The sequence below is a fragment of the Eimeria tenella genome, genomic scaffold (assembly GCF_000499545.2).
Source record: "Eimeria tenella Houghton genomic scaffold, Eth_scaff256, whole genome shotgun sequence".
Lineage (NCBI taxonomy): Eukaryota > Apicomplexa > Conoidasida > Eucoccidiorida > Eimeriidae > Eimeria > Eimeria tenella.
The window spans coordinates 1-12,733 of NW_013544222.1; the positions used below are offsets into that span (position 1 = coordinate 1).

A 12,733-nucleotide genomic window follows, 5' to 3' on the forward strand; every position below is an offset into this window, starting at 1 on the left:
GCTTCATCAGAACAACCACTGCAGGGCTGCAGCAGCGGCCGCAGCAACGCCCCAGCGCTCGGCGCCCAGGGCTCAGGGCTTAGGGCTTAGGGTTTAGGGTTTAGGGTTTAGGGTTTAGGGTTTAGGGTTTGGGGCAGGTGTTGACGCTGCTGGAGTTTGAGAAGTGGCGGGACCCCGACTTGTACGACGAAATAAGAGCTTGCATTTTTTCTTTGGATTTGAAAATTCGCCAATTCAACAATTTCGAAAGATACTTGCTGGAGCTCGAAAAGGGCAAGCTTCGCTGGTCTGTGCTGCACTCCGGTGAGGGTTTAGGGTTTAGGGTTTAGGGTTTAGGGTTTGGGGTTTGGGGTTTGCGGCTCGGGGCCGGGTTGGGGGGACGGGGCGAGGGTTTAGGGTTTAGGGTTTGGGGGGGGTCGGAGGCGGGGCTGCGGGCCAGGGCGAGGGTCGCTTCGGGGGATGAGGGTTTAGGGTTTAGGGTTTAGGGTTTGCAGAGAAGTTTTGGCGCGAAAACGTGATGGTTTTTGAAAAAGATGAATTCATCACAATTCAAAAAATCGAAAAACTCCTCGACAGCGAAGACCCAACAACTCAGGCCGTGGCTTGTTACGACTTGGGCGAGTTCGCGCGCCTCCACCCCGCCGGCAAAAAGTAAACCCTAAACCCTAAACCCTAATATAGCGTTTAGCCGGAACCGCAGCCCGGAGTGATGGACCCTGGGCACTGGCGGCTGCCAAGCGCCAAACCCTAGCGGCTTACAAACCCTAAACCCCAGAAGAGCGTCAAGCCGTGAACTTTGGCGAAGCCCTAAACCCTGAACCCTAGCTTGGCTCTAAACCCTAAACCCTAGCTTGGCTCTAAAGCCTAAACCCTCAGCGACAAGCGGTGTTTTTCCTCGACTGAGGGCCGGTTTGAGGGTACAGCGGGGCCAGTTGAGCTGGGGATCGGGGTTTAGGGTTTGGGGTTTAGGGTTTAGGGTTTAGGGTTTAGGGTTTGTGGTGGCGTGGGCTGCGAGCTGCAGGGTTTGCCAAAAGTTCAAAGTGAAGGACAAAGTGATGCTGCTGATCAGCAGCAAACACCGCGAGGTAGCAGCAGAAGCTCTTCTTTGTGTCCAGAAGCTGATGCTGAACAACTGGCAAGATGTGGCGAAACCCCAAACCTCGAAATAGCTGCCACACAAACCCTAAACCCTAAACCCTCGCGGCGGCCAGCCGCGCCGGGGCGCTGACTGCGCGGCCAGCAGGGCGCCTCGCGATTAGGGTTTAGGGTTTAGGGTTTAGGGTTTGCGATTACAAAGCTTTCAGCCCGTTCCTGTGGCTTCTGCGCGACTGCGCGCTGCTGCTTCACTGAAGTGGGGCAGCAAAACAGAACCAAAAAACCCACTCGGGGGTTTTGCCGCTGAGGCTGCTGAGGCTGCACTGCAGCAGCAGCAGCAGCAGTGTTGCTGCAGACCTGCTGCAGCAGTTGTGCTGCAGCAGCAGCAGCAGCAGCTGCACACGACCAGCCCACCTCGGGGGCTGAACTTGAACTGTTGCGAAACCAGAAAGAAATAAGAGCATTTTCATGATTTTTGGAGCTTAGAAGCTTTGTAATGCACTGCACTTTCCCTTGAAATGATGTAGCTGTAGCAGAAAAGCTGCATCCTCGAGGTGTTTCCAGTTTCCCCTCGCCGCCAGCTGAGTTTACAGGGAGGGGAAAGAAGACCTAAATGCCACAAATTTCTGCTTTCCGCAATTCTCCGTGAAGGAGTATGAAATGCGAATATCTCTGTGACTGAGATCGGCTTTTGGAGTTAAGAAATATTTCGCTTTCCTCCCCCCGAAGTTGAGGTGTATAGGCAGCTCTGCATTCAGTTTTGAACAACTTTCCTTTCTGAACGAATAATGAGGAAAATAGACTTTTTGTTGCACATTAGACATTTCAATGTTTAGATATTCCTCGTTTCAATGCGTCTCTGTTGCCTTTTTGTTTTTTTTCCTCCTTTCCTCCTGCGGGTGCCGGCCGTCACGCTCCAGCGCGCTGCTGAAACCCAAAGTAAGCGCGGCTATATTTGAGAACGCAGAGCGGCAAAGGACTTCTGAACAACATGAAAACTTGCAGGAAAAACGCAAACATGATTTCCCGGTTCGTTTATTTGCCTCAGCTCCCAACTTGAACCTTCGACGAAGCTGCTGCGTCAGTGCGGGCGGCTCGCAGCGCCGCCCGGCGCTGCAGCAGAGGCTTTCGAGGCAAGTTGAAAGCCTTTTTAGCCTTTAGAGAAAGTTTAAAGTGCTGCAGCAGCAGCTTCCCCGCAGCTCTTTTCTTTCTGGAGCTGCTGCAGGGGTAAACAGCAAACTGCAAATTCGCAAAAGCACTGCAGCAGCAGCTCGCCTTCAGAACTCCCCCGCAGCGCGCCGAAGACACAAAAAGGGGTCTAAGAGCCACTCAGCAGCAAAAAGCAAAAAGAAAAAGGAAAAGGTAGTGCAGCACAGCAGCAAACGCCAGCCATTCAATTTTTGTTTTTCTTAATCCCATTTGCAGAAGCTCTCGCGCTTTCTTGCAGCAGCAGCAGCAGCAGCAGCAGCACCTAGGCGGAGAACAGCGCCTCCACCGACGCGCCGCCGTTCTCCTAGAGGAGCTGCTGCACCTCCTGTGAGCTGCTGCACTGCTGCTGCAGCACTGCTGCTGCAGCTGGGGCAGCACTGCTGCAGCAGCAGCGCTGCTGCAGCGCTGCTGCAGCGACCGTGCTGCTGCAGCAGCAGCAGCAGCACACGAACAGTGCAGCTACGAACATGAACTCCCGGAGATTCTCTTGGGACTTTATTGCAATTATTCTTTTTCCTTCAGGCTGCTGTCAATCAAGAAAGAATTGAAGACACAGACAGAGAAATTGCAGCAGAACTGGGGGGCGGGGGGGCCCCCCGGGGGCCCCCAGAAGGGGCCCCCGCAGCTTTTGCAGCTCCTACGTTAAGTGTTGCAGGCGAAGAACAACTGCAGCAACAGCAGCAGCAGCAGCAGCAAGGCGGAGCAGCTGCCTCGCCTGCAAAGGCCTTTGGGGGCCCAGGGCTTTCAGTTGCTGCTCCAACTGCAGCAGCAAGACCAGCAGCAGCAGAAGAAGCAGAAGCAGGAGGAGCAGCAGCAGCAGCAAAGCCAGTCAAGGCCTTCAAAGGCCCTTCTTTCGGCGTTGCGGCGCCAACATCAGCAGCAGCAGAAGCAGCAGAAGCAGCAGCGGCCGAAGAGGAAGCAGAAGAGCGAGAAGCAGCAGCAGCAGCAGCAGCAGCACGAGGCTTTAAGTCCCCAGAATTTGGCGTTGCTGCTGCTGGCTATGAGGCCTGGCCCCCGCAGACACCTGAGAAAGGCCACGGGCGGGGAGTCAGTTGAATTTTTTCATTTTATTTTTAATTTAATTTAATTTATTTATTTTATCTTTAATAAACTCTTTCCAGGGAATTATTATAAATGTCGTCACCCGTAAGTCTGCCTTTTTCCGAAGCACTGCAGCAGCAGCAGCAGCAGCAGCTAAATTGAACTTTCCGTTTTGCTGCAGCGCCGCCGCAGGGGCCGCGGCGGTCCAGCGTAAGTTCCCTGAGGCCATTTCTTTTATATTTATTTCCTTTCTTATTATCTGCTGCTGCTGCTGCTGCTGCTGCTGCTAGGAAGTTGCTGCTGCCAAACCCCCCGAAAAGGCCCCCACTCCTAAACCCCCACATGTGGGGCCCGAAAGCAGGCATGGGGGCCCCCCTGAAGAATATGAAGAGCGGCTAAGAGAAAAGGAGCTGCAGCTGCAGCAGCTGCAGCAGCAGCTGCTGCTGCAGCAGCAGCAGCAGCAGCAACTGCTGCAGCAGCCCCAGATGCCAACTGTCCAGCCACAGGCAAGACTAGTGGAAAGCACCTCAAAACTGCAAACCCTAAACCCTAAACCCTAAACCCTCGTAGGTGGAGCTCAGCCCTGTCCTCGAAGGGATCCAAAGGCTAGACCAGAGGATTATGGAGCTTCACACTTTGGCTCAGCAGCAGCAGCAGCTGCAGCAGCAGCAGCAGCAAATGCAGCAGCAGCAGCAACAACAGCAGCAGCAGATGCTGCAGCAACAAGAGCAGCTAGCGGAAGCCATTAAGCAGCAGCAACAGCAGCAGCAGCAAATGCAGCAAATGCCACCGCAGGAGATTCCGCCATTTCCTGCGCCAGCAGCAGTTGAAACAGCAGCAGCAGCAGCAGCACCTCCAGCAGCAGAAGAAATCCCCGAAGCAGCAGCAGAAGCTGCTGCTGCACCGCCACCAGCAACTCCGCTGCCATCAGAAGCAGAAACCGCAGCAGCAGCAGAAGCACAACCCCCAACAGCAGCAGAAGCACAACCCCCAGCAGCAGCAGCAGCACAACCCCCAGCAGCAGCAGCACAACCCCCAGCAGCAGCAGCAACAGCAGCAGGCCCCGCCCCCATCAACATTTCAAATTACAACTGCGGCGGCGGTGAGCTTTAATTCCCAACAGCAGCGAAGAATTAAATTAAGTTACATTAACTTAAATTTAATTAAATTTAATTTAATTTAACAAATAATTAAAAGAGCTGCAGCAGCAGCAAACCCCTAACCCTCACTTGTGTATAAACCGCAGGCTGCTGCAGCGAAGCAGCAACAACAGCAGCAGCAGACACCCTCTGGGCCAGAATCCAAAGGCTCTCGGAGCTGCTGGAGAGCAGAGAGGCAAACCCTACTCCCCAAACCTCCTTCTAAAAGCTTTCCTGCTGCTGCTGCTGCTGCTGCTGCTGTTGCTGTTGCTGCTACTGAGCGCGTTGCGGCGAAACCGCTGCTGCAGCGCTGTCTAGCTAGCTCTCCAGCTAGCTCACTAGCTGGCTAGGTAGCTAGCTAGCTGGCTAGCTACCTAGCTAGCTGGCTAGGTAGCTAGCTAGCTAGCTAGCTGGCTAGGTAGCTAGCTAGCTAGCTAGCCAACTCGCTAGCTAGCTAGCTAGCCAACTCGCTAGCTAGCTAGCTGCCTCAGGCCTCCTCGCCTAGATAGCTAGCTAGCTAGGTAGTTTCCCTTAAAGTACTGCTACGCCTACGATGTTCCTGTTGCTTCACTATATAACTGCAGCAGCTGCTGCTGCTGCAGCTGCAGCAGCAGCTGCAGTGCTGCAGCAGCTGCGGCAGCAGCTGCAGTGCTGCAGCAGCTGCAGCAGCAGTGCTGCAGCAGCAGCGCTGATTGTCCTGGGTGCCTACGTTGATAGGCTAGGTGAGTTCGGCGAGAGCAGCAGACAGGCTGTTCGCTGCTGCTGCTGCTGCTGCTGCTGCTGCTGCTGCTGCTGCTGCTGCTGCTGCTGAGCCTACACGCGTGTTGCTCTACTTGTTGCTGGTGGTGGAGCTGCTGCAGGCCCTATTTGCTGCTGCTGGCGCTGCTGCTGCAGTCTTTGGGGAATACTGAAGCACTGAGTTTTGCCTTTGTTCGTTTCTGTTTGAAACCCTTGTAGTGGCGAGCTGCTGCTGCTGCTAGTGCTGCCGCTGCTGCTGCATCCCGGCAGCAGCAGCAGCCGCTGCAGAGCAGCAGCAAGTGCTGCTGCGCACAGCGAAGCGCAGCAGGTGTAGGTACACTGCATGCATGCACTTGGGCTCTGTACAAAGGGACTTTGACTGGCAGCAGCAGCAGCAGAAGAGAATGGCAAACCTCCCCGCGCCGGCTCCTGCTGCTGCTGCAGCAGCTGCAGCAGCAGCAGCAGCTGCTGCTGCTTGAACAAATGACAGGCCCGCAAGCTGCCTCTGGGCGCGGCTCACCCGCAGCAGCCCGCGCCGCGCCGCCCGCCGCTGCTGCTGCGCCCCGCTGCCGCCGCCTTCGCCGCCGCCGCCGCTGCTGCTGCTGCTGCTGCTGCCGCTGCTGCTGCTGCTGCTGCTGCTGCTGCTGCTGCTAGTCCGCCTGGGCCTCGACGCCGGCCTTGGCCTCCGCGTCCGTGCATGCGTCGCGCAGCAGCAAACGAATGGAATGGGCAAAGACCGGCGCAGCTTTTTTGCCGAGCTTTGCAATCTCGGGGCCGAACTTTTCGGCCACTTTTTGAATCAAAGGAGAAGCCATGCGGGCCACGGAGCCCAGGTGCTTCTTGAGAGAGTCCCAGAACTGCACCTCCTGCTGCTGCTGCTGCTGCTGCTGCTGCTGCTGCGACGTCTGCTGCTGCTGCTCGCTGAACGAGAAGTCGTCCGGGTTGAACACTGCGACCCACACGCGCACGCACGCCACAGCAGTGCAGTCCTCCGGATACCTAGACCCTCCTACACCCTAAACCCTAAACCCTAAACCCTAAACCCTAAACCCTAACACAGCACCACGCCCAAGACAAAAGGAACAGGCTGCACCCCAACAAACCAGCCCTCAAAACCCGCGCCTCGTCCCACGCCCCGCCCCCGCCCCCGCCCCCGCACCCCCCCACCCCAAACCCTAAACCCTAAACCCTAAACCCTAAACCCTACGGTCTTCGTCCCCTTCTTCCTCTTCGTGCTGCTGCTCGTGCTTCGCGAAGTCCTCCACAATGCGTTTGCACTCCTCTTCGATTTGGGGGCGAATGGAAACTGCTGTGGCGTGGAAGAGGGACTTCAGCGCGGGGGTAACGGCCTTCATGATTTCGCGGTGAACACCCCCTTCTTCGTCGCCAAGTAAGGATACTGCAGCAAACCCTAAACCCTAAACCCTAAACCCTAGACCCTAGGCATTGGACACTAGACACTGAGCACTAGGTGCTAGAAGCAGAAGCAAGGGGGGAACGGCCTTCATTATTTCGCGGTGAACACCCCCTTCTTCGTCGCCAAGTAAAGATACTGCAGCAAACCCTAAACCCTAAACCCTAAACCCTAGAAATTCGGCACAAGACACTAAGCACTAGGCACTAGAAGCAGAAGCAAGGGGGCAACAGCTTTCATTACTTCGCGGTGAACGACGGCCCCCCCTCTTCGTCCCCAAGGAGAGATACTGCAGCAAACCCTAAACCCTAAACCCTAAACCCTAGAGGCTAGAGGCTGGGGAGAGATGCAGAAGCAAGGGAGTCACTGCTTTTATTATTTCGAAGGAACGCCACCGTTCCCAACCCCCACCCAACAATGATGTGGCAGCAAACCCTAAACCCTAAACTCTAAACCCTAAACCCTGAAACCCTGGACCCTAAACCCTAAACATTAGGGGTTCGATGCAGAAACAGGGGAGTCACTGCATTTATTATTTCCCGGTGAACGCCCCCGTTCTCCTCCTCCCCAAAATGAGATACTGCAACAAACCCTAAACCCTAAACCCTAAACCCTAAACCCTGGAGCGTTAAATAAGAAGCGTGAAGCAAACAGTGAGGCTTGGATTTGGGATCCTTGGGGACTTCTGAATGAGCCCCGGTTGGTGGCGCAGTCTCTGGTCGGCTGCAAAAACCCTAAACCCTAAACCCTAAACCCTAAACCCCAAACCCTAAACCCTAAACCCTGCTTACGAGCATTTTGGATCGTCTGAGTGGCCTCTGCCTCGGACTGGGACTCGGCGAAAGAAGCAGGGCGAAGATGCAGCTGGGGAGAGCTGCCCAACTTAACACCTACAACAGAAACCCCAAACCCTAAACCCTAAACCCTAAACCCTAAACCCTAAACCCTAGGCCCTAAACAGAAGCCACGTCGCAGGCGGAGCTACGAGCGGCAATCCCTTCGAGAGGCCCACCGCACGCAAAGCAGGGAACCCTAAACCCTAAACCCTGAAGATAAGTCCCTGAATGGAAACCCCAAACCCTAAACCCTAAACCCTACCGAAGGCAGGAGTATGTAAAAAGGCCACAAGGGCCGCAGCCAGCACTGGGGCTCTTGCGGATTTCATTGTGTGGAGAATTCGGGGAGAGAGGGTTTAGGGTTTGGGGAGAGTTGGCGCTGGGAATGGGAACGGAGAAAAAGGAAAGGAAACGAAGTTCTTGTGAGGGTTTAGGGTTTAGGGTTTAGGGTTTAGGGTTTAGGGGTGGTCGAACAGAGCACAGAACGCCGAAAGCTGAATGCAGCGGCTAGCGAGCCTGGGGGCAAAAGGCGAGCGGGGGCTGCTGGTGCCAGTCCCCGCTAAATTAAACTCTTCTTTTGGCCTTAAATAAATTAAATATTCTTTTTTAATTCTTTTTTAATTTAAATTTCCTCAAAAAGCACTTCAAGGCTCTTCGTTGCTGCTCGACGACACACAGAGCTGCCTAGACACCCCAGCACCAGAGCCGGAAAGCAGCAGCAGCAGCAGCAGCAGCAGCAGCCCTTTAGAGCTTTTTCTTTGAATTGTGTCTTCTTTTAACATTAATTTCCCCTTTTAATCCCATTTAGCTCCATTTAATTCCATTCAATTCCATTCAATTCCGTTTAAACTGCAAAAGCGAGGGGGGCCACCTGTCGAGACACCGCAGAGAGGCGGGTGACCACTGGACCACTCGGGAGCGGCGCCAGTGCCTCACTTTCTCGCGTTTCTCCTCGCGTCAAAGACCAAATTCATATATTAAAATTAAAAAGGAATTTAAAATGAAATATAATTCGCCGCGGGAGCAGCGAGAGGACGCGACTCCCGAACTCCCGGGTGTACGTACACCCCAGCCTGTCTTCCACCCGCAGCTGTCCAGACAGCACAGCTTCAGGAAGTCAGAAATAACACTAAAAAGGCTTTTTTTAGACACATTTAAATCCATTTTTCACTTTAATTCCCATAAAACGTGGCCAGGGGCCCCCTGCGGCACTGGGGGCCTCCCAACGCGCCAGGAGACCCAGCCGCACAGCTAGCTGTGGCTAGCTGCAGCTAGCTGTAGCTAGCTGTAGCTAGCTGCAGCTAGCTGTAGCCGGCTGTGGCTAGATGTAACTAGCTGTAGCTAGCTGCGGCTAGCTGTAGCTAGCTGCGGCTAGCTGTGGCTAGCTGCGGATGTTGCTGCAGTTGTTCAGGGGGCAAGAGGGGCTGTGACACCCTGTTGGAAACGTAGAGAGCTGCAGCAGCAGCAGCAGCAGCAATAGCAGCAGCAACAGCAGCAGCAGCACGGGAGGACCGAGGGGCCCCACAGCGCTGCTGGGCCGCTGCTGTCCCGCACTATCGCTTACAGTTTGCTGCTCACTGCAACGGCAGCAGCAAAACCCTAAACCCTAAACCCTAAACCCTAGAGCTTACTCGCCTCGACTGAGGGAGGCGGAGAAGTTTGAAAAAACAAAGTGTGCAGCAGCAGCGCACTCGCAGCAGCAACAACAGCTGCTGCTGCTTCTGCTGCTGCTGCTGAAGCGCCAGCTGCACCACATGGCTCACAGTTCCCACCCTAAACCCTAAACCCTAAAAGCAGTGCATCTGCCTAAAGCCTAGGCGCAAACCCTAAACCCTAAACCCTAAACCCTCCCGAACGCCTCAGCGATTTGCTGCTCAGCAATTTGGGGCTCTGTTGGATCTATGAGCAGCAACCTGCAGAAAGGCAATTCGAACCCACAACCCCAAACCCTTAACCCTAAACCCTAAACCCTAAACCCTAAACCCTAAACCCTCGACTTTGGCGCCGCACCTGAAGCCTTTGCTTTCCGCTTCATTAGCGAGTCTGTTTGAGGTGTATGTACACCACAAGTCAGCAGCGAGAGAAGGCAGCAGCAGCTGCTGCTGCTGCCCGCAGACGGCCATCAATAGTTGCTGCTGCATCTGCTGCTGCGGAGGCTCTTGCTGCTGCTGCTGCTGCTCCGGGTGCTGCTGCTGCTGTGGCTCTTGCTGCTGCGGCTCTTGCTGCTGCTGCTGCTCAGGCCGCTGCTGCTGCTGCGGCTTCTGCTGCTGCTGGTGCGGCTTCTGCTGCTGCTGGTGCGGCTTCTGCTGCTGCTGCTGTGGCTGCTGCTGCTGCTGCTGCTCAAAGATAAGGGGTGCGAGGTGCGCAGCAGAGACTAAATCGGGTACCAGGTGCCCCGCTGCTGCATGCAGGGGAGCTGCTGCTGCTGCTGCTGCTGCTGCACCCGGAGCGGCAAGGGCCATAACGAGGCGTCTTGAAGGGAAGGCGACTGCAACGCCTACGTTCTGCAGCAGCAGCAGCAGCAGCAGCAGCAGCCGCAGCAGCACAGCAGTGCCCACCCGCTATCAACACACATACAGAGTCAGAGGCAGACACATATACATACTGCAGCAGCAGCAGCAGCAGCAGCAACAGAAGCAGCAGGAAGAACCAGACACTAAGTTTATGGACTTACCCCGAAGGGTTTCATTTCTCTCAAGGGGTCGTCAGCAGGCTCAGCAGCAACAGCAGCAGAAGCAGCAGCAGCAGTAGGGGCCGCAGCAGCAGCAGGGGAAGCAGCAGCTCGCTGCAGCAGCTGCAGCAGCGGTGCCTGTACCGCTGCCCACGCCACCGCATGCATTGCCCTGCTGCTGCCGCTGCTGCTGCCGCTGCTGCTGCTGCTGCTGTTGCTGCTGCACCTCGCAGCCTGCTGCTCCTCCACCAAATGCTGCAGTGCTGCAGCAGCAGCAGGAAACCTCCTCGCCAGTGTGTTCCCTAGGCCCTTCAGCGCGCCCTCCTGAGTAACCAAACCCTAAACCCTAAACCCTAAACCCTAAACCCTAAACCCTAAACCCTACTTCTTGAAGCCCAGAATCTTATGTCCGAAACCCTAAACCCTAAAACCCCAGCTCTAAACCCTAAACCCTAAACCCTAACCTCCAAGCTTTCAAGCTTCAAGAATGATGGCGGTGCAAATCCAAGGGTGCACAAGAGCCCAGACCCTACGCCCGCACCCTAAACCCTCAACCCTAAACCCCAAACTCTAAACCCTAAACCCTAAACCCTAAACCCTAAACCCTAAACTTCGAACCTGCAGCTGCTGCCAACTTGTGGCCAGGCGATACACTGTGGCCGGCTGCTGCAGTTCAGAGGGCGGGCAGCTGCTGGCCCATGCCTCAAGCCTGTTCACAAACCCTAAACCCTAAACCCTAAACCCTAAACCTTAAACCCTAAACCCTAACCATAAACCCTTTATTTTTAGCCTTAAGAGTCGTAGCGCTGGCTGACCGCAGCTCAGGATGTAGGGCTTTCGGGCATGAGGGTTTAGGGCTTAGGGTTTAGCTTGGAGGTTAAATCGCTAGAGAAAAGGGTTTGCAAATTGTAAATCAAAGACAGGGGATTAGGGTTTAGGGTTTAGGGTCTAGGGTTTACGCACCGCTCAAAGAGAAGAGAGAGAACTGAGACGTCGGTACACCGCAGGGCCATCAAGCTCCAAAGCAAGGAAGCAACCTGCAGCAGCAGCAGCAGCAGCAGCAGCAGCAGCAGCAGCAGCATCAGCAACCGCCGGAGCAGCAGCGCAGCAGTTCCCACTTGCTAACAAAACGCATACAGAGTCATCGACAGACACACATACGGCAGCAGCAGCAGCAGCAGCAGCAACAGCAGCAGCAGCGAGAAAGACATGCGCAGCACACGCAACCCCAAGAGCAGCAGCTGCGGCGGCAGCAACACCGACACCAGCAGCAGCAACAAGGGCTCCAGCAGCAGGAGCAGCAGAAAAAGGCGGGGCAGCTGCAGCAATAACAGCAAATACATCACTCCCAGCAGCAGCAGCAGCAGCAGCAGCAGCAGCAGCAATTACCTGAATGGGGTCCGCTGCAGCAGCATGAGTGTGCAGCTGTACATACACTGCATCCCTGATGACCTGGAAGACAGCAGCAGCAGCAGCAGCAACTGCTGCTGCTGCTGCAGTTTTGCTGCTGCTGCCAGTTCCATCGCTGGCGTTTTGTTGCGGGGGAGAGCCCGGCAGTAAGTGTCCTAGCTGCTGCTGGTGCTGCAGGAACAACTGCTGCTGCTGCTGCTGCTGCTGCTGCTTCTGTTCTTGCTGCGCCGCAGCGGTATATTCCGCAGGCCCTGCTGCTGCTGCTACTGCAGCAGCTGGCTGCAGAGGCCGCAGCAAATCTAAGCGGGCGACTGCAGCAAGGCAGCCAACGAACTCAGCAAAAGAAAGCTGCTGCAACAACAGCAGCAAATGTTTAAAGCAGCAGCAAAGTGCTGCCTCTGCTGCATCTCCCCAGCTGCTTCTCAAAGATGTCCAGTAAGAGGCTGGCGCTGCTGACAGCAGCTGCAGCAGCAGCAGCAGCAAGGCTGCGGCTTCGTCGTCGCTGCGTGCTGCTGCTGCTGTCTCAGCTGCTGCTGCAGTCTGCTCCGCGGGCTCTGCTGCTCCTGCTGCTGCTGCTGCTGCTGCTGCTGCGTCAGCGCCCATTCGTATCATGCGGGCAGCAATTTCGTCGAGCACAGCAGACAAAAAGAACTGCTGACGCTGCTGCGCCTCCTGCTGCAGCATCAGCTGCTGCTGCTGCTGCTGCTGCTGCTGCTGGTCGTGATGCAGAGGGAGGTGCTGCGGCAAGCGAGACAAATAGGGAACTCTTGCTGCCAGCAGCGCGAGTTCTGCTGCTGCTGCTTGCTGCAGCCGCAAGTCGAAGAGGCGGCTGAGGTGTCTGTACACCTCAGACAGGGCTTGCTGGTACTCCGCTAAGTCTCCACAGCTGTTGCGCAGCAGCAGCAGCTGCTGCTGTTGCTGATGCTGCTGCTGCGACGCTGCAACTGCTGCGTCATGAGCGGCGAGGTGCAGTTCTTCGTCAACTGCCTGCAGCAGCAGCAGCAGCAGCAGCAACGGAGCATGCGCTCATGCTGCAGTCAGCAGCAGCAGCAGCTGATGCAGCAAGCAGCAGCACCAAGAGCAGTGCAGCAAGATTGGGTTGAAGCTGCAGCAGCAGCAACAGCAGCAGCAGCACTGCACTTACAGCCAGCCCTGTGGAAATAGCATCTAAGGGCATCTG

General features: G+C 55.7%; 4 protein-coding genes across 4 annotated transcripts; 2 read left to right on the forward strand and 2 right to left on the reverse strand.

Moving 5' to 3' along the window:
* Positions 1 to 137: 137 nt before the first annotated feature.
* ETH_00004425 (uncharacterized protein) lies at positions 138 to 3,360 on the forward strand (the record flags this gene model as incomplete). The annotated part of the gene is made up of 5 exons (XM_013379379.1): positions 138 to 303; positions 495 to 651; positions 1,022 to 1,142; positions 2,521 to 2,631; positions 2,827 to 3,360. Coding segments are annotated over 5 exons (1,089 nt in total), but the record flags the coding sequence as incomplete, so codon positions are not given.
* A 606-nt stretch (positions 3,361 to 3,966) lies between these two features.
* Positions 3,967 to 4,710, forward strand: ETH_00004430 (uncharacterized protein; the record flags this gene model as incomplete). Its single annotated transcript, XM_013379380.1, has 2 exons — positions 3,967 to 4,447; positions 4,592 to 4,710. The coding sequence occupies 2 exons, from the start codon at positions 3,967 to 3,969 to the stop codon at positions 4,708 to 4,710; spliced, it is 600 nt and encodes a 199-aa protein (XP_013234834.1).
* Positions 4,711 to 5,872: 1,162 nt separating this feature from the next.
* ETH_00004435 (uncharacterized protein) lies at positions 5,873 to 7,801 on the reverse strand (the record flags this gene model as incomplete). Its single annotated transcript, XM_013379381.1, has 4 exons — positions 5,873 to 6,231; positions 6,430 to 6,621; positions 7,428 to 7,526; positions 7,735 to 7,801. The coding sequence occupies 4 exons, from the start codon at positions 7,799 to 7,801 to the stop codon at positions 5,873 to 5,875; spliced, it is 717 nt and encodes a 238-aa protein (XP_013234835.1).
* A 1,511-nt stretch (positions 7,802 to 9,312) lies between these two features.
* ETH_00004440 (uncharacterized protein) lies at positions 9,313 to 12,540 on the reverse strand (the record flags this gene model as incomplete). Its single annotated transcript, XM_013379382.1, has 6 exons — positions 9,313 to 9,385; positions 9,483 to 9,976; positions 10,147 to 10,467; positions 10,762 to 10,852; positions 11,107 to 11,180; positions 11,533 to 12,540. Coding segments are annotated over 6 exons (2,061 nt in total), but the record flags the coding sequence as incomplete, so codon positions are not given.
* Positions 12,541 to 12,733: the final 193 nt, after the last annotated feature.